Source organism: Parasteatoda tepidariorum, chromosome 3 (assembly GCF_982258835.1).
Source record: "Parasteatoda tepidariorum strain Cologne lab strain chromosome 3, Ptep-v5.0, whole genome shotgun sequence".
Lineage (NCBI taxonomy): Eukaryota > Metazoa > Arthropoda > Arachnida > Araneae > Theridiidae > Parasteatoda > Parasteatoda tepidariorum.
In genome coordinates this window covers 121,610,464-121,630,566 of record NC_141757.1, presented here as the reverse complement: position 1 = coordinate 121,630,566, position 20,103 = coordinate 121,610,464, and the positions used below count along the sequence as shown (strand labels likewise).

Below are 20,103 nucleotides of genomic sequence, written 5' to 3'. Positions count from 1 at the left end.
TTGTTCACTTCCTTTCTAGAAAAACTTTCAACTTTCTCGTTGCTCACTCGGTAGAGCTCCTGTTTTAAGATTGCTGATCAGAGTGCTGCTTGTTGCTTTTCTTACGGCTGCAAAATGTCGAAGCGAAAGTGCCTGACTATTAAAGAAAAAAATTACAAGATAAAGGTGCATCAATTGCCATTTTAATTATTTCTAGTATCCATGAATTTAAAACCTATTCTACGTTGTGTAAGTATTTCAAAAGATGATTTTCTATTTAACGAATTTTCCATATAACGAACTTTTTTTCGGGATTTAGCGACTTCGTTAAATAGAGGTCCGACTGTATTTATGAATTACATTGTGTAAAAAATATTTTTGACTTAAAATTATTTTTTTAAAAAAAGAAATCAAATGATTTAAATCATATCAACCCTGATGCATTTCATAACAATTATGTTACATATATAAAAATCAAATGATTTTATTTTTTTATCACTTTATTTAATAAAAGTTAGGTTAAAGCATTTTTTAATTAGTCAGTATATAAGTAATACTTTCTAGATTCCAATTTTTTTATAGTTTTTGCTTTAAAATTTCTTAATACAAATTATCTTAATCATTCATTTTCTCTAATCATTTAAAATTCAGACATGCAGCAAAACAGGCTAAATTTGACAAAAATTTCACTTATTTGTATCATTTTTTTAGGAATATATTTTTCAGTCCTGTTTCAATTCGCCTTCAACTCCAGACTGAATATATAAATTCCAAACTTACAATACTATATATTTCATATGGGGGGGGGAGGGAGAAATAGAAAGGAAAATAAGAGGGCCATTCAGACATACAAAGTTGTGGAACCTGTATTTATCTGATTATTTCCTTACTATTTAATGCTTTGCTATTGACTTTCTTTTAAGCAGCATTTAGATTCACACTTGGGATGCATGATAATTTTGTAAAATTATTATCAATCTCAGATATTGCATTTTTTTTCAAATTATACTAATAACAGCTAATTATTATGATACACAAAATACCTGAATACAAATACTTTCATACTAATATGCTTTAAATTAATAAAAGAACATATTATATTACCCAAAATTTTCAGTTCCTGGTGTAGATTCAATGTTAAATTCTGCAACTGGCACACCTCTGTCTGCAACAGCAGGAGCGAACATAGCAGCGGGATAAACAACTGATGAAGTACCAATCTATTCATAAATTCAGAGAAAATTATTTTATTTAAAAGGTAATGTTTTAAACAACAATATAAATATATTGGGAGTAAAAAAGAAATTTTTTAAAATCTATTTTATTTTAAAACTTTTATTACCAATCTTAGAATTGCTTTTAAATAAGTTAGTATTTTTCATATTTCAGTAAACAAATAATGCTTTCATAAAAACGAGACAAATTTTTTTCTAGAAAAATTTAGTGATTTAAAACATTTTCTAAATCTTCTGATGTAAAACGATGACTAATTGTTAAATATATCCTTTCAACTTTTAAATTTAAAGGCATATTTCTCGGTCTGTTTTACTTTAGTGTCTAAGCATTCTAAATCAATTGATAATCATATGTAATCAATTATTTCAATGATGATATGGAACAAAAGACAAATGATTTTTAACTTAATAATATTATAACTGAATAACCTTCATAGCACAAACTGATTTGGCACTTACAACTAAACAGAGGTCACATTGATCCAATTCCTGTTGAGCTGAATTTAAGACATCCGGATCTAAAGATTCACCAAACCATACAACATGAGGCCTCAGTAGACCAGAGCATTTTGAACACCTGCAAAATTATTAACAGATTAGAACAATTATGTGCAGGAGATTATTAAAGTTCTGGGAACAAGAATCGGTTGTTTTAGGAGTATTGGAAAATAGCTTAGCCTCGTTTTATAGCTTGGAAAATAGCTTAGCCTCGTGCAAATTTGGAATTATATAAAAACAATTTTTAATTTAATATCATTGAAAAATTAAGTATTTAGAAGTAAGTGGGTTAAGTAAGAAGTAAGTGGTTGTTAATAACACTTTTAAGTAGAAGGAATCAGAAAAACCAATTGTAATTTTTACTTTAATAAGCTAAAATCTAGAAATCTGTGCACTTAGTTGTAAAATGAGATCAACTTATGATTGCAAGAACCAAGATTAAATTGTTTGCTTGTTCAATATCGCTATTTTGTATTGAAGCAATTTTTGTAGGTGCTTCATTTTAAGTAAGATTACCCATAAAATAATCTATTTTACACTAGATTTTTAAATTCATAGAAATAACTTTATTTATAGAATGCCTTTCATTTCATTTTTAAATAGAACTAATAATTAAAGATCAAATAACAGAAACCAGTACAAATGATTTAATATGAGATTTTAAGAATGTTCTGGTTAGATGTTAGGTTAAGAAAGAAAAAAAAATTGCCATTTATTTGAAACAAAAATATTTGGATTTTTGAGTAAAAAATATAGCTTAAAAATACTTGGTGCAAATCCTCAAGTCCCATAGCCACTGGATAAGTAATTTTTTTGCTTGAATACACATTAAATACTATAAATAATATACTAAATAAATAATATATATATTAATTCTCTTGGAAGCACACCACAGAAAAAGGAAAAAATAAATATTTTAAAAAGCAGCAATCAGGGTAGAAAACAAATAATGTGACATAATTATCCTTATAGAGTAGTTTCTTGCTATCTTGAATTTAACAGATTCAGACGATAACAAAAAATTGTAGACAAACAAACATGACAATTATAATTATCAAATATTGATTTTCAATACTAATATTGTAATAAGATTAAGGTGAGATTTATTTTTCAACTTTTCATCACAATTCATACTCAGACATATTTTTTTTACAATATGTCTTGATGCAAATTTTCCGTCTGTCATTGTAAAACTATTGAGCAATAGCACTCTATAAGTTCAATTTATTTTGCCAAAAAAGATTGAATGACATCAAAAAACTAATAGCACTTCTGCAACAGCCACTATGCCTGTTATAAGGTTATGTAAATTCAGGTCCCACACAATTTTGAGACCAACTGCATGAGGCTCAGGCCATCTTTGCTCCCAGATAAGCTGGTACCAGACAAGCAGCATTGTACCACCATAGTCTCTAAAATCATTCAAATAATAAAAAATAGCTGAAACAACCTGCGTTAAAGAAGGCTACTAAAAAATATTTTTATTTTTACAAATCAAACTTCAGCAACTGTGCAAAAGTACTATACCCAAAAAGAAGATAGGATGTATTTTGTGCTTTGTAGACTAAAGCAAAAATCGCTAATCAAAACAAATAAAGAACTATAGAAATGGACATACTACAATGGACATCTTGTTTATAGTTTCAGTTCTATAAACAAGAACTTCCCTCAGTGTCAAAACACCAAAATTAAAAGGGAAAAAAAACATTAAAGTGGTTTTTATAATAATTATTTGTTCTTTTATGTGTTTTTAATAAACATTAATAAAAAAATTGTAAAAAATCTACTTAAAATGCAAAGCAGTATTTAAAGATTTTTAGTTTCCTATGAAACTGCTAAAACTAAGGATTTTTTCATCTCTTTTGTGACTTTTTTTTTCAAATTTATTTTTATGGAAAAGGTGACTGATTGGGGACCACTGCTTAGCACAAATATAAAAATTTTTAAAATAAGAATTCTAAATTTAAAATGACAAGACAAGCATGCAAAATATATACCGTGGTAATTCTTGTTCAGGAATTCTAGCATCAATAGCATCTTCATCAGGAGCGCTTGAAAAATAGAGCAAGAATTATAAAGTAGCAAACATAATGTCAACATTTCATAGAAGATAATTTTAGCAAATGCAGTTTGAAACAATTAGCAGCAGCAAATCACTAAATACATTTAGATGTAGTCTTTTATTTATTTATTTTATTTTCCTCTCAGAGTAGAGAAAAAGCATAGAAGTTAAAAGTGAATTATGCATTGTTAAACTAATTTATTATCCTTTTAAAATGAATTAAAATAATTTAAACCAAAATAGCAGATATAAAATAATGTCTTTAAAAAAAAAAAAGAAACTGATGCTGTAGAATATTATTCACCTACGATTGGTAAAACTTGCTTAAGCGATTTTATTTCTATGCTCCCTTTTTTTTCCCCTTTCCCTCCAATTTTTGCTATTTCTTTGTTTCACAGCCCTCCTACTATGCATATTTGTCTCTCATAGTTATTTTCAACTATCAAACAAAGTAAAGTTTTTTCTTTTAGAAATGTGTTAAAATTATATTGTTCTGTATTGCATAAGGTGTCTTAAAGATTATCAAAGAAATTGGTTGTAATAATAGTATTAATTATAATAATTAAGATAACATCAAATTACACATTAAAAATTCTTAATAAATATGTGTTTCACAATAGTTTTGTATTCTTCAACATCAATGTAATGTTGCCTAACACCTTCATTACCAGACTATCCTTATTATTGCACAATAATATTAAGATAATAATATTAAACATAGAATATTTTATAGGTTATTCGATAAAACTAATTTTAATCCAGACAAATTTCAATCTAAACTATTTTACTGATTTCAGTAAAAAGAGAGTATATATTTTTTATTTTTACAGAATACATTTAATTCATACCCTTTTCCAAGTAATGAAGGGCAGATAGGGTTCTTTCTATTTTCCGAAATATGTCCGCATTTCGTACACCTGGTGCGAAACAAAGTACCTACATGTTGAAAATAAGAAATAAGACTAAGAAGCAAATTGAATCTCAAAATGAGAAAAACTAACAATAAGAACTAATAATAAAATACTAAAACCTATTCATGTTTCTTTTTAACAATTGAGCCTAATCAGTAATTTAAAATCATTTTGCTTTTAAATTACTCAATGCTTAAGAAGTTGTGAACTAAATTAAAAAAATAAACAAAGAAAATAAATATTTTCCTCCAGTTTTAAAACTAGGAAAAAAAGGTGATGTCTAGAAATATGTGCAATAAAAAAATTATTTTTATGAAAATATATTAATAAATATAGATTTTATATCAAATTTTAAAATAGCAACAGATAATAATGATAAAATTAATTATAATTATTAAAAGAATAATAAAATACAATTCATGGCAATTTTGATATCAAACCAATGTTTGTTAATTTTCAACTTATACACTATATCAGGGATGGCGAACCTTTATACACCAAAGTGCCATTTTCTCTAAAAAATTGCTTAATGAGGTCATAGACGTGCCGTCAAATAATTTTAACTTCGTGATTATTGGGAAAATAATAATACTAAATACTATCAACTCAAAACTCTTTATTTACATTGAAAAAAAAAATACATTTTGCAATATCTCAATATACGCGTAATTCAACTTTTAATTAACAGCAGTGTGACTTCTGTTGTTGCAGATTAGACGACAAATAACTTATATTAGGTTGTAAGATGTTAGTTTAAGCAGGACTGTTAATTTTTTTTTTTGCTAGTTATTTATTGTTAGCTTGTTTATATGGGTGTTAATTGTTTTTTAGCATTAATTTTTAAATTGTTTATTATTTTGCTTATTTTTTGTGATTTTTAATTTAATTGTTGCATATGCTTCCCAGTGTAACAACAATTGTAATCGGTGGAGTGCCCAAAATATTGTGTCGCGTGCCATTGGTTCGCCATCCCTGCACTATATAATTGACATATTTTTTTATTATCTATTTTTAAAACTAATAGAGCTGAAATTATTTTAATTTCTATTTAGAGGATATGAACAGAAATTCCTCTAATATAATAAAATACAAGCCACATTATACAAAAATTGTTAAAAATTCGTAGATTTAATTTACGTGGATTATGTTTGTAAAAGACTTAAAGAATATTTTGAATAGTCAAACTTTAAAAAATATTAAGTTACAATTATTATATGTATTATTTCATTTGGTCACAATTACACTAATTAAAAACAAAAATATTACCATTTTACACATACTTAGTAAAAAAAAAGAAAGATTTTTCTTCTGTTTATATTATCAATTTATAAGACTTTAAATTATAGAATGAAATTTAAAATGCACTTACGTATTACATAGTACTTTCTATGAAAATTTGCTAGCCTTTTTTTTCAGCAATTTATCAGGACTATTTATCAAGGTCTCAAATGAATTGCAATACTGCTATCAATACAGCACAATATAACAAAAAATAGCAGCATATATTGTTAAAAATTTTGTTATTTAAATCATTGTGTATAACTGATTATGTAAAAATTCACTACCCAATCAGTTATAAATAAGGCCCGGATTTTGATGACATTTGCATTTTTGGAAATTTTCTGTCCTTTCGAGCATTTTTTCAGATTTATAGGGCATTTTTTTTTTAAATTTTGGGGTGTATTTTGTATTTTAAAGCATTTTTTAAGGTTTTTGTTAATTTTTTCCAATTTTTATTATTTTTTGGGGTATTTTTATTACATGAAATGCAAGATTTGTCTTATAATTTTACATTTCATATTGTAACTCTCAAAGAATGTTTCAAAACATTTGCTAGAGCATACATTTATGCTCTAGAATGTTTCAAAATATTTGCTCCTAGTCAGCTTTGCCCCCTAAACCAGTAATCATACGATGGGGTACCTGGTTGGATGCATGCGTATACTACAGTGAAAATTTTAAGATAGTGAAGTCTATCGTCAGTACTTTTGATTCAGAAGATGCTGCATCAATTTAGATAGCGCTAAACGTGTTCGCTTCTGATAAAATCAAAGGAAATTTAGCATTTATCAAGTCTAACTTTGCTATTGTGTCCTCGACAATTACAAGCTTGGAGAAACAAGAACTCGAACTTAGCAATGCAATAAATTATATTGATGTAGTGAGTCGAGTGTTGCAAAAAGCAAGGGGAAAAATAGGACAAAGTATAGCAGCTAAATTGAACAAAGTTTTGGAGAAGAACACTGGCTTCCAAACAATGAAGAAAATCTCTAGGATACTAACAGGTGAAGCAACAACTTTTCAAATTGAAGAAGAATTGTCAGTAAGTGAGACCGTCTTTTTCAAGTACGCACCATTAACATCAGTAGACGTTGAAAGAAGCTTCTCCAGGTATAAAGACTTACTTTCAGACAAGAAACGCTCGCTTACATTTCAAAATATCAAAGCACATTTAATAATCCAATGTAATTCTGATATTTAGTAATATTATTAGATGTAAGTTGGTATATTCATTAAAGTTTCTGTACAAAATGAAAATGTTTTGGTGTCAATATATTTTCCTCTTTTTTTTTTGTTATTTTAGGCTATAACACGTATTTTTCAAACTTTAATGAACGTAGAATAAGTATTACATTGCTTTATAGTTTTTTAAATGACTCATAATTTTAAAGAGTAAAACATTGTTTTAGTTCGATATTTTTACTTTAAGTCACGTCATAAGGCATTTTTAGCGCAATTTTTGCATTTTAAACGGCATTTTTTGCACTTTTTAAGGCCATTTTTTGCCTTTTTTAAGGGTATTAGTTGAGATTTTTTAGGTCATCAAAATCCGGGCTCTAGTTATAAATAATCAATTTTCATAAAAAGTGAAATAAAGGAATGTGTTTGAAAAAAACAATAAGTTTTCTTATATAGCAAATTTATTAAGAAATGAAACTTTGTTTAAAAGGATTAAAAGAGTCAAGCTTTATACTTAAACAACAAAAATGATTAAAAAAATTAAGTTTTTAACAAAAGGAATGATATATCTCTATAGTAGATCTACAGATCAGAAAATGCAGCATTTGAAAATTGCTCAAATTATCTTGAAATCATAGAATGTGTTAGTAACAAACATAAATCTGTTTACATAATTTAAGAATTTAAACAATACATGAGAGAGTAACAAGTCTTGCTTGAAATCTTATGGTAAAATAAGATTAATTAAATAAATAAGATTAATTATTAATATAAAACTAGTGATATATTTATGAAATACTAGTTAATACTGCCCTGGGAAACCTGTTTAATTTACAAAACGTATTAACCTTATATAAATTAATGAATGAATCATGAAAAATAATTTACAAAACGTATTAACTTTATACAAATTAATGAACGAATCATTTAACAAATGGTACCTAAAAATCAAAACTGATCTTGATTATCATAAATTTAAAGTTTTGACTATTCTTTTTAAATTTTGAAAAAGAGTATAAAATCGAACATTTTATGTGGTTATTTTTTATTGATATAACATAAAAATAAGAAAAATTTTTTTTAAAAAATAAAAAAAGGAAACCAAGTTGGAAATTGTGAATCCAACGAACATTCTTATGTTCGATTACACTAATTTATTGATTATCTAGGAAATTCAGTAAGGGTTGATAAAGCATACCATGAAGTTCAAGAAGATTTTTTGTTCCAGCATCCCTGTGCAGCTCATCTATATTTTGAGTTATTACCACAAGTCTTCGCCCTTGTGACTCTAAGTGAGCTTCAGCTTTTGCAAGTGCGAAATGGGCCTGAGGGAAATAAGAAAAATTATGTTAGATAATTATTGAATGATAAATTATAGAAAGGTAGACTATTACAAAATACCTAAGAGAATGCAGATAAGAACACAATTAAAATGTTAACTATGCTTACAGGATTGGGTTTCTTGCTAAGAACCAAGTCCCTTCGATAGTTATAAAATTCCCATACTAAAGATGGGTTGGCTAAAAATGCTCCTGGAGTTGCAAGATCCTGCAAACAATTAATAAAAACATTCAGAAAAAAAAAATTTACAGCATAAAATACCATTTCTTTGATCAAAGTTTCAATCCTGTTTTTGCTAAGCATTTATCGGTTGTCCTAAAATTAATGAACAATTTGAAAAATAAATTTAAAAAAATTAGAATGAGATAAGAAATGGATGATTTAGATTTTTAGGAAACCAGATTTTTACCAAATTTTATAATTAGTAACAAAGTTTGTCAAGAGATGGTGCTGCTGGGTTCAAAAAATAATATACAATTTCTGTAGGATGTCAGACTATTTTAACAAAAATCTTTGTCTGTTAATTTTGTCCTTTTCACTGTAACCTTGTTGCAAATAATGGATTTTTAAAAAGAAAAAAAAAAAATTATAGTTATTTTCAATTGGCAGCACCATTTGTTAATGTACTTTAGAACTTGAGAATAAATCTGATTACCAAAGCAGAGTACAAAAAAAAAATAATAATAATAACTATACATTTCTATCTTCTTCCATTTTTCTTTAATTGATTGTTCAAATTGTCAATCATTTTTGGGACATCACATCAAAGCAAGAATTATTTCATAACTAAAATTAACTTATACCATAACACTTGAAACATAAATGAATGAAAAATGCAATTTCATTAAAAATACATAATAATTTTGCATTTTTAAATCTTTTATTTTTTCCTATTCCTTATTAAATACTTATATTATTGTGATGTAACACTTTTATTTCTTTAAAATTTAAAGCAAAGACTAATTTAATTCTGTAAAACTATAATAATAATAAATAATTTCAAAAAGAAAAAAAAAATACTTTTATTAAGATTACATAAAATTTTAAGATTTAATTTAATTTTATGAAAATAGGTTGAATATTGCATTTTTCTTTCTGAAAAAAAAAAATATTTTAGCACCTAACCACTTGATGTTTTTTTAAATAAAAGAATAAAACTAAAACAACTGAATCTAAACTAAATAACAGTCTAAAAACACTTAAATCGTTTCAAGACAATTATTTAAAAAAAAAAATTTTAACCTTAAAAATAAAAGATAAAAATTATCAAAACTTAAACCTGTGAATTGTATTTCCTCCACAGACCTCCAGCCCCTCGAAATGTTGGAATTCCACTTTCCGCACTAATACCCGCTCCAGTAAGAGCTACAACATGTTTGGCTTTTTGAAATACCATTCTAAAGGCTGCCATATCTGAACTAGGCTGTTTCCTTACTTTGCCTGCTAAAGAGGATGAAGCCATTCTACGCAAAAATGTTGAGTGACGTCTTAACACACAAAAAGCCATTGATAACACCAGTTAGAAACTATCTTCTTATGAGCATCCTCCTAAGAATTAAAAAAATTTCATTTCACTTATAAATTCAACTGCAAACACAAAATAAATAAGCCAATAATTAATAAAGCGTGAATTAAGACTGACATTTAAAGATTTGCTACATCTATCCAAATGAAGATAGAGAATACTTTGTACTATGTATGAATAAAGCAAAAACATGAACACAAATAAAGGTACAAAATCTACACTCTATAGATTTGATTCTATAAACATGAACCTTCTAAAATATTTAAACACAATATTTTTGTGTATAGATACTTTAAAAAGACACATTTACACCAAAACGTTAACACTTAGGCGTAAAATGTTTTTGTTCTATTCTTTATTACATCGATTCTGCAATTTGCTTATTCTGCTTGGCACAATACTTAACCAGGGGTGTACAACCTATGGTCCCATAAGCCTTTTAACTTGCCATTTAAACTGTCTAAAATATTAATAAAAGTAAATTATTTTTTAAGCCATGTTCTCTAACAGAAATTTACTGATCTAGTTTCTTAGACCCTTTCTCAATATTTGAAAATTCTATTAATGTAATCAGTATAGAGTTTACAGTGAAATGTAATTACTTATGAAATTGTACAAATGAACTAAAAGAGAAAGAAAAATTTCACAAGTTGATAAAGTAAATAAAAAAAAATTAAAATTTCAAAATTCTAACAATAGTCATCACATTGATCTGATACTGTAACATATTCTGTTTTCTGAATAATAGAGAACTTTTAGGCTCAATGTAAATTCAAGTTACCTTTTTTGCTATGTGCCCATAAATTTACCATAATTTGCATTTGTAATCTAATAAACATATTTGTTTAAATTCATCTACATTTAACTATTATCTGTACAGGAGCAAAAGATTAAACATTTATAACTAATTCTTATTACTTCATACAGAATCTAAATAATTCCTGCATTTATACAATACTGCATTTCACCAAAACACTGCATTTTGTAGTTTTTGTGGCCCACTACCCAAACATGGTTGTGCATCCCTGAACTTAAGAAATGATATACCTTTCAAAATAATTTTCAAGGAGAAAAAATCTGTTTCTTTAATAATAGGAGATTTGAAAAGTTCATCTTTGCACTAACATATATTTGACATTGCATGAACTATTCATTCTCTTTAAAAATAATTATATTTAATGATTAATCTTTCATAAAAAAAAAATATTTAAAAAACTTATTTATAAAGGTACAAAACATTTATATCCTAGTGCAAATTGTAAACCAAAGCTTAGGCATTAAAATAAGTAAAATCTACAATATATCACAACCATTCAAAATATCTCAGCAATTTTAAAATATAAAATATTCTGGTGAAATTGTAGGTAGCAAAAGTGAAAGTCAATGAATGGATATATAGGAATAGAATGGAATCAAACAGTAACTTTTATTAGTTTGAAAAATCCTTAAGTTCATATTTTAATGTTAATTATTGATAATAAAATAGGTCATAAAAATACAGACTTCCTGACCTTTACAGAGCTTTTAAAATTTCATAAATCAGGGGTCTGTCTAGGTTTTTCTGAGAGGTACGTATTTTGCTTAAAAAATTTTTTAAAGTTATTTTTGTTTAAATTTTAAGTTTTAGTTAGTTTTTAAGTTTTGTTTCAAATTTAGACATAATTTGAGAAAATTAAAAATTATATTAAAAAATCAACTAAAAAATATGGATTTATCGTTTCTTATGGGATACAAAAATAAAATTTTAAAAAAAAGTATGTTGCGAAACTACCGTTTTTCCTAAAGTTGAATTTGTGAAGGTACCGCCAAACGGTAATAAATTTGGCTTGTACAGACCCCTGTAAATAGAGAATATTATAGTGGAATTACTGATAACAAAAAGATAAGATTCAATGGATTGGGGATATATATCAGAAACTGTGTGCACCAGCTACCATTGTTGAAGAGCAAAAATCTGCACTTGTAAATTCATTTCTAGGTTGAAAACAAGACTTAGCAATTGTATTTGCTCAAGTATCAGTCTGAAAATCTTCCACACAGAAGAACAATAAAAAGCAAAAGAATATAAAGGTGTAACTAATCCATTATTACTGAAGGCATATGTTGATCAGATCAAAAAAATCAGATCTTCAAAAGTTACCCATAATCCTTTTTTTTTCCTTAACAGTAGTAATAATAGAAATTAATAATGCATGAATAATCAACAATTATTTAAAATCATCAAGGCGTAATGCAATGGTGACAAACATATCAAAATTTATACTCAAGTACATTTGCTGGTTATAAACATATATATGAATGAGAATTATAATATAGTCGGACTCGTATTTATGGAGGAAAGATGTGAATATTAATATTTACACTTTAGTATAACTTGATTAAAAAAACTAATGGTATAATAAATATTACAGACACATTCCGATTAGCAAATTTAGAGAAATAAAGTATGTACACCCAATTTTACTCAACAAAGTAATGTATTATTCAATTAATCATCCCAGATAGTGATTTATTTATTTTTAATATCTGATTTGAAAATATTAAAGCTTGTATGATACTTAAAAACAAAGTAGCTGATTTCTATTGTCACAGATTATTTTTTAAAGAAGCATTTTCTGAAATTATTTAATGAATATAAATCTTACTGTAAGTTACAGAATACTAAGTTTGCAGTTCTTAATGAAAAAGTAACTGTTTTAGTTAGTAAAGTAAAACTACGAAAAAACTCAACAAAAGTTCAACTTTAATACTGATGTTACCACTGAATATTAAAAAAAACCTTACATACAGAAAGAAGTAAAAGCATCAATAAAAAGAAGATGTTTAATTATTTCTTTTAAGTCTTAATCAAATTGATATAAATTAAATGATATTTAATCAGTAGCAGAAAACACGATATTCTCACCTCAGAAGATAAATAAATAACAAACGGGTAACAGTTACATTTGTAAAGGTTAAATGCTCGTTGAGAGATTTTTAGTTGGCAACAAATTGACTGCTCAAACAGGTCACGTGACAAAATAAATTTACGTATCAAGAAACACACTAAAAAAGGATTAAATAAAAAATACGAACGCTAATTCCTTTGAAATAACATAACCAAGAAGTTCAATTGCAATCGAAAATAAAAAACGCTTCGAGAAAAATAAAATCATGCTCTAAATTCTGGTTGGATTAATTTTGTTAGTTGTTGCACTCGAGCTATTGGTACTTGAGAATATTTTCCCCTTATGCAAAGAGAACGTTTCTCAATTAACAAATGTAGTATATCTTGTACAAACTGCGTTAATTCGATAATTTTTTGCAGCTATATACGAAGGCCAGCAGTTCTTTCACTTGTGTCAGAACAAATCAGCGTCAATGACACGCATCCTTACAAAGTGATTCCATCTGGATAAAAATACACAACGCGAAAGTAACGGAGCCTGAACGGAGTTTTTTTTTTTTTGTTTTTTTTTTTTGTATTAAATTTTTGCAAATTCATAATAAGGAAAATTCATATTGCTTTAATTAGTTTTAATTTGATTACTTGTTCTCAGATAAAATAAAAATTTAAAAAAATGAGTGAAGAAGTTTGCCATCTAAGAATTAAAAAAGAAATGTTTTCATTAATTAAAAAAAAAAAAAAAAGAAAAAAAAGAAAGGCGTTTAGAAAAATTACTTCTTAGGCGCCAAATACCTGCTCATACTTCTTCTATCATATTTTGTATGAAATAATCATCGTTAAAGATACTGGAAAAGCTGTAATAAATTTAAAACAGTCACTTTCAGCGCTAAGGAAAAATGATTTGCCTAAATGAAAATAATTTATTAAATAAGCTGCACCAAAACCCCAGCTTGTTAAAATACACTACAAAACTTTTATCTTTATGAAAAATAAAAAAACGAAATCTATTTTATTTGAATCCATATTTATTATGCAAACAACAAATTTTTGGTTCCATAATAAGTCCACTTCTAAAACACTGCATTTACTGAGGATCATTTTAACGCCTTGGAGAAAAGCACTATATTTGTATACTTTTGAATAACTGTATAAACGCAAGAAAATAAACTCTGGAGAGAGAAAAAAAAGTGGGCATTATGCATTTATAACACTGCAGTTACGTATACTAAACATATTCTACTCACAAACTGTCACAAAAAACCTTTTACTTAAGAATGAAAAAGTACTGTATTAAGTACTGTATTATTAAGTAGTATATTATAGGTGCTAGTGATCTTGTGGTAATAAATACTTCTTATACAAAAGTCGGTACTGCGGTAAAAGGATTTTCTAAGTCCCCGAAACGGAATAAAACTAATGAAAATGCATATTCTTTATTTACTTCCTTCTGAAATTTGTTTCTCCATCATTGATTCGATAATATATGGTTATTTATATGGTTTCAGTAACGTATATAGTTTCCTTTCTTCTATTCTTTTTTTTTTTTTTTTTTAATCTTATTTAGAAATTTAATAAAAAAGGATACATTCATGAAAAAAATAATAATAACAGGTAAATATTAATTACAAATTTATGAATATAACACATTTATGAAAAAATAATAAAAGATAGAAAACAGGGTTTTTAAGGTGCATTTTTATTCGAGACATCAAGTATCTGTAACAAAATAACATGAGTTTAAAAAATATTACTTATTTCGTTTAATTTCATTTAATAAAATTAATAATGGCATAAAGTCATTATTAATCTTACATATCTTCCTTTTTGAATCTGTTTAATAAATTTTGTTTTATGTAATGTCAATTCACATTTGCCTTATTAGTCCTGTAAAAAAAGAAAAGTGGGGGAAGGATACCATTTAATAATTTGCAAATATAGAACTGAAAATAAAATAATTTTTGTGCTTATCATCGTTTTAATAATTTCTAGGGCATAATATAAAATTAAAAAAAAAGAGATTATATTGTGACTGAATTCTTAATTTAGTTTTGCATTTTTTTTATTTAAATGTAGATTTTTAAAAAGGCATGTTATGATTGAACTCTATTTTTTTACTTAAATAAAGTTTTTCAAAGCGCCATTTTGTTATGATGTAAGAATGACTGCAAACCGGCGAAATGATATGCAGTTCGAAATTCCTCTGTTATTTTTTTCTTTAAAAATGTCCAACTTTCAATGCAGCAACTTCGCAATTTTTTTTTAAATATATTGTAATCGAGCCGTGGTGGCTCAGGAGATAGAACGTTCACTTTCCAATGAGGTGAACCGGGTTCGAATCCTTGCCGTGGTTGGTCGATACGAATTCCGCACCCGGCTCGTATCGACCACAGCGCTGTCTGAAAATATCCTCAGTGGCAGGCGGATCATGGGCTGGAGTCCCCTTGCTGTCAGGATATCTGTGAGAGATTTCCGCGGTTTTTCTGACGGTTTCCTCGCGGTTTTCCTATGCCCGACAGAATATTTTTTTCCAGTTCAAAAGCTAGCACTGACCTAACAGCTGGTAAAGAATGGCTCTGTAAAAACTGAAACTTGATGGTAATCTTTCAATGAATAAATAATAGTCTGTAGAGGTTATAACATTTTAATATAGGAATCCTTTTAAAATATATTAGAAATTTGACTGTATTGAATTAAATAAACAACGTTTTTTTTTAATTGTTTTTTTTTATCGTTCCTTCTATGTTTCCTTATCGTTCCTTTAGCAACTTCCGGTGTGCTTTCTTTTCCAATGACCAGCCAAGAGTGGCGCTAGACTTAGCCCGACAGGGGGTCAGCAATCACCCGACAGGGGGGCTAAGATAATTTTGAAAATAAGCAATACTTTTTAATATACGAATAATAATTAATTTGATGTGCACATTTTTGTTCTGATAAAGAATTTATTACGATTCAAATATTAACAAAGAAAAAAAATAAAGGTGATATATGAATAAATCAAAAATATATGCACATCCAGCATAAGATTCTACAGTGTTCTCAATTAAATAATATTCTACTCAAACAATAAAAGATTTATGCACAACAAGAAAAAATTCCAAAGATATCCGAAGAGCAAATTAAAACCAGTTTAGATGTTTTTGTAACAGAGATATTTTTTTTAAAATTAGTATAATTAACTAATAACTAGGTAGTTCAATTCTATTTTAATTTAAACATTAAATTTTTTAAAACTCGAGTATTTTAGAAACTAAATAATATGTCATCTATATTAAAACAAAACTATAATTTGATTTGCTTAAATATAATAGTTTTCGTATTTACGGTTCAGTTCCACTTGTTAAGAAACTCAAGAATATTGTTAAATAATACTAACTCGATAAATAACTTGATAAATTGAATTTTTTAAAAAAAAATGTTCGTTGGTAAATTATTTAAGATTGAGTAAAAAAATTTAATCAGGTGAATCATTTAAGACAACCAGAGCTAAAAAAGATGTTAAAATAATCAAAAACCAGTTTATTATGGAGACATGAATGAAATTCGCATCCCATCGCAGTATTCTTTTGACCAGCCTTTTTAATCCAGCCTTTCTCTGTAGTTATTCAATATTTTTTGATGATGTGATTATTCTTTCTTTCTTTACTCATGAATTTATAACCCTTTATACGTGTTTATTGATGGTTGGCTGAATGTAAACATTAACAAATTCTTGAAACCGGAAGAAATTTCGAAAACTTCCGATGTATCCATCCGCTTATGTTATGCTTACGAGGCGATGTGTGAACAGGCTTGATACTTTAGGAAGTTTCATTATTGTGATTTTTTTTTAGTCAAATTTACGCGAAATTTCACAATTTATTACAGTTTTCTGCAATTTGTAAATTATTTACAGGTCGTGAGCCGAAAACAAATTTAGTAAAATAATATCACAAGATAAATAAAGTGTAAGGTTGCCACGTTTTTAGTGTTATCCCTTATTTGGCTATAATTGGGGAAAAAATTCGCAGGTTATTGTTATTTTTTGGGTAGAATCATAGCATGCTTGCGAAGTTTTCCAAATACATTTGTTATTCGTTTCATTGAATGTTAAATTGAAAGAATGCGTATCATTGTAAATAATGCTTAGGTTGTAGATTTAAATAACCTTATTTTCAAATTTTTTAATACAAACAATCACTACAAAAAATTTCAAATTTAACATAAAAGTGTAAGTTTAAGGAAAGAGAAAGTAGGAAAAATTTCTGCTAGCTTAAGAGGTCCAAAGTTTTGACCACCGAAAAAAAAAAAAAAAAAAAAAAAAAAAAAAAAAAAAAACGCAAAAATTTATTAAATAAAAATTCTTAAAATTTTATAAATTGAATAAAAGTGTAAATTTTTTTCATGCAATAAGTTACAGCTCTTACCTGAATTTAATCCTAAAATAAAATGCTTTTATAAAAACTAAAGTAAAAAAAAAGTAATAATAATAAGAAGAATAAGAAATAAGAGTCGCGAATCTTTTATCTAAGCATGAGAAGGGGTTACGAGTTGCCTAATTGTGTTAATAAGGGGGATAAGGAAATTCAATATTGCAACAAAAAAACCAAAAAAAAAAAAAAAAAACCATGTTTACGTAATATTTGAAGGGCTCTGAAGTTGGTCGTTGACCTGAATATATTTTGTACCTCAAAAAGTACGCATTTAGAAAAAAAGAAAAAAAAAAGCATTATATAATATTTTTTACGAGTTATCCATTCTGTTTATAATGTTTGTGTGTCTAAACATATATATAAAATGCAAACACTATTGATAAAATCAATTGTCAATTGTATTGATAAAACGTAAAGAGTATTCTTTTTTATCGATATTTTAAAAATTTTTTTTTTAATTCAAGCACTTATCATTAAATATTTTAACTGTATTGGCCTAATATTTTAATCTCACGTTCATATTATAGGATATTTTTTTATACAAAGAATACTTTCTTAAAACTCAAAATCTGTTTCTTTTCGTCATAAATAAGCGATTTAACTTGGTTGATAAACGTGAGAAAATCGTGACATTCTTTTTAGCAAATATTTTGCTTAATGTGTCAAAATTCAGCCCTAGGCTTTTTTCTACAATCGATTTAGAATCTTCTTGTTTCATAGAATTAACACTTTGAAGAAATCGTGTAATATCGAGAGCATGAGACTAGCTAAGTTATTCAAAACCTAACACTCTCACATAGATTTGCTTGTCAAGCTCGTGATTTCGCCTGTATAATTATATGATTTGAAATTTCAAAAATGTTCAAAAGGAAACTTTTATATTTTGGTCAATTTATTCATAGACTATTTATTTTGTATTAAAATAATATACTTTTACGACTTGATTTCAAAGTAATCAAATTAATTTAGATAATTAAGTGAAATAATTAGACGACTTCAAAGTAGAAAAAAAGTAAATAAATAATAAAAATAATTTTTTCAAGAAAGGCTAAAAATGTGCCTTACATAAAATGTATCTTTTAGATATCAATGTTATGTGCGGGATAATTTACGATAAATCTCTGCATTATAAATCATAGTCTCTTGGATATTCAAGAGATATCGCAATATCCAAATATCTGTTAGAGATCTCACGGTTTGGATTTTTCACATATGGATAACAGTTATCTCATGGATATTTAGTAATTTGGGAGATCTCTGTTAGATTCCGAAATTTAGATTTTGTCTAGGAGTCTCAAAGATGTTTTGGGAATGTTTATAGCTGTACAAAATATTAGATTGATCCAATTTGGTTCAAGTTGCAATTTTTCAATATATATATATATTTTTTAATGTCAATAAAAGAAAACATGAAACGAAACGAATAGTTAAAGAAAAATTCCTACCAAAAACACTTAGTTTCATTGGGAAAGACTGAAAAATTTGTCAATTTCTGAATCACACATTAAATAGTCAAAAAATATCCAAATCTAAATGTATGCAAGATTTGAACGAAAAAGTTCTTTCAATTATATATAAAAATGTTTGCGGAATAAAAATTAATTAAAATGTAAAGCCCTCCAGCAACAGAATTTCGAGCAACAGGGTCATGGAGGTTAAGGCACCACAATTTCGAGATCAATTATATGATGGTGACAATGTAGATAGCATTGCGCACCGTGTTTTGTCAGAAACTTAGTTGCATTGCTTTTTCATTTTTATGTTCATTAGTTTTTTGTTTTTTTATTACTTCCATTTGTTTTGGGACTATTTACCAAAGGAATCTACAGCCTTTGAAGCAATAAATGTTAAGCATTTTGCTTTGTGAAAAAAAAGTATGGAAGTGTTTTATTAATTAAATGTACTTGCAAGCGACGTAATGCTTGGGTCAGCCAATCAGGTACGACACACTATCGAGACGCCGCTTGCAGGCGTCCAATTAAATCTGATCCGAAAATGGATTCAGAGTGATAGTAAAACCAAGCGTTAAAGCTGTAACATTAAAACGTCATGCACAACCACGTGATTAGTTGCAGGTATCGAATGGAGGGAAGAGTTTAAATTAAGCATGCGTGTGGCAATTCTAAGTTTTGTTTGAATTTATGTCATCTTGCATACTTTTCTTCATTTTCATGAGCATTTTTATTTATTTTCTTGTTATATAGACCGATTGAATATTTTCGTGCTACTATTGAATATTGAGTACTATTTGTCTATTAAATATGCCTATTAAATACAGCACATGCAAATCTACAGAATTATCAGTCGCGTAAATGGTAGTCGGATTACCAGAGCGGGGTAGCCATAATCCCCTCTGGAAAGGATCAAAATCGTGATGGCATGGCTACGGATGATCGTCAGGGATGTTTCCCAGACAGTCGCCAATTGCCCATTGTGCAGCTCTAGTGCGACGTTAATACCGCCAGTCGCGTAATTAGGTTTAATAATAAATAAAAAAAATCAATTTTTATACTTCGTATTTATTAAATCCCTAATAACTTCTGAAATATTAGTCCTATTGTCCTGATTTTTAAATGAATACACCACTTGTCTAGATTGCAAAGTTTAAATGCTTTCCTTCTTTAGCCATCTCTCCCTCCCTTCCGTAAAGTCAAGATGGCGGCTGAAGCTCACCTAGAGAGGAGAGGGGGGCAACTTGCTGGGCCCATACCACAAATTTCAAAACGATTTCCAGCTTTCCACCAGTTATATCAACTACTAGTATTCCATTACTTAGAAACTGTACTAAAATCTAAA

The 20,103-nt window shown here is 27.3% G+C and overlaps 1 protein-coding gene across 7 annotated transcripts in view; it reads right to left on the bottom strand.

Moving 5' to 3' along the window:
• LOC107439463 (NAD-dependent protein deacylase sirtuin-5, mitochondrial) overlaps positions 1-20,103 on the bottom strand; it is a 52,911-nt gene that overhangs the window by 2,725 nt on the left and 30,083 nt on the right. For 3 of the 7 annotated variants that reach the window (XM_071184962.2, XM_016052069.5, XM_071184957.2), the window contains exons 2-8: positions 9,766-10,034; positions 8,595-8,693; positions 8,344-8,470; positions 4,623-4,710; positions 3,710-3,763; positions 1,674-1,791; positions 1,084-1,199 (exon numbers count right to left, since the gene is read on the bottom strand). In XM_071184962.2, coding sequence (XP_071041063.1) covers positions 1,084-1,199; positions 1,674-1,791; positions 3,710-3,763; positions 4,623-4,710; positions 8,344-8,470; positions 8,595-8,693; positions 9,766-9,993 — 830 coding nt within the window. In that variant the 5' untranslated portion in view covers positions 9,994-10,034. Of the gene's footprint in view, positions 1-1,083; positions 1,200-1,673; positions 1,792-3,709; positions 3,764-4,622; positions 4,711-8,343; positions 8,471-8,594; positions 8,694-9,765; positions 10,035-12,656; positions 13,037-20,103 lie in introns of those variants that run through there. The other 4 variants (XM_016052068.5, XM_016052064.5, XM_016052066.5 and 1 more) reach the window with 4 other exon arrangements.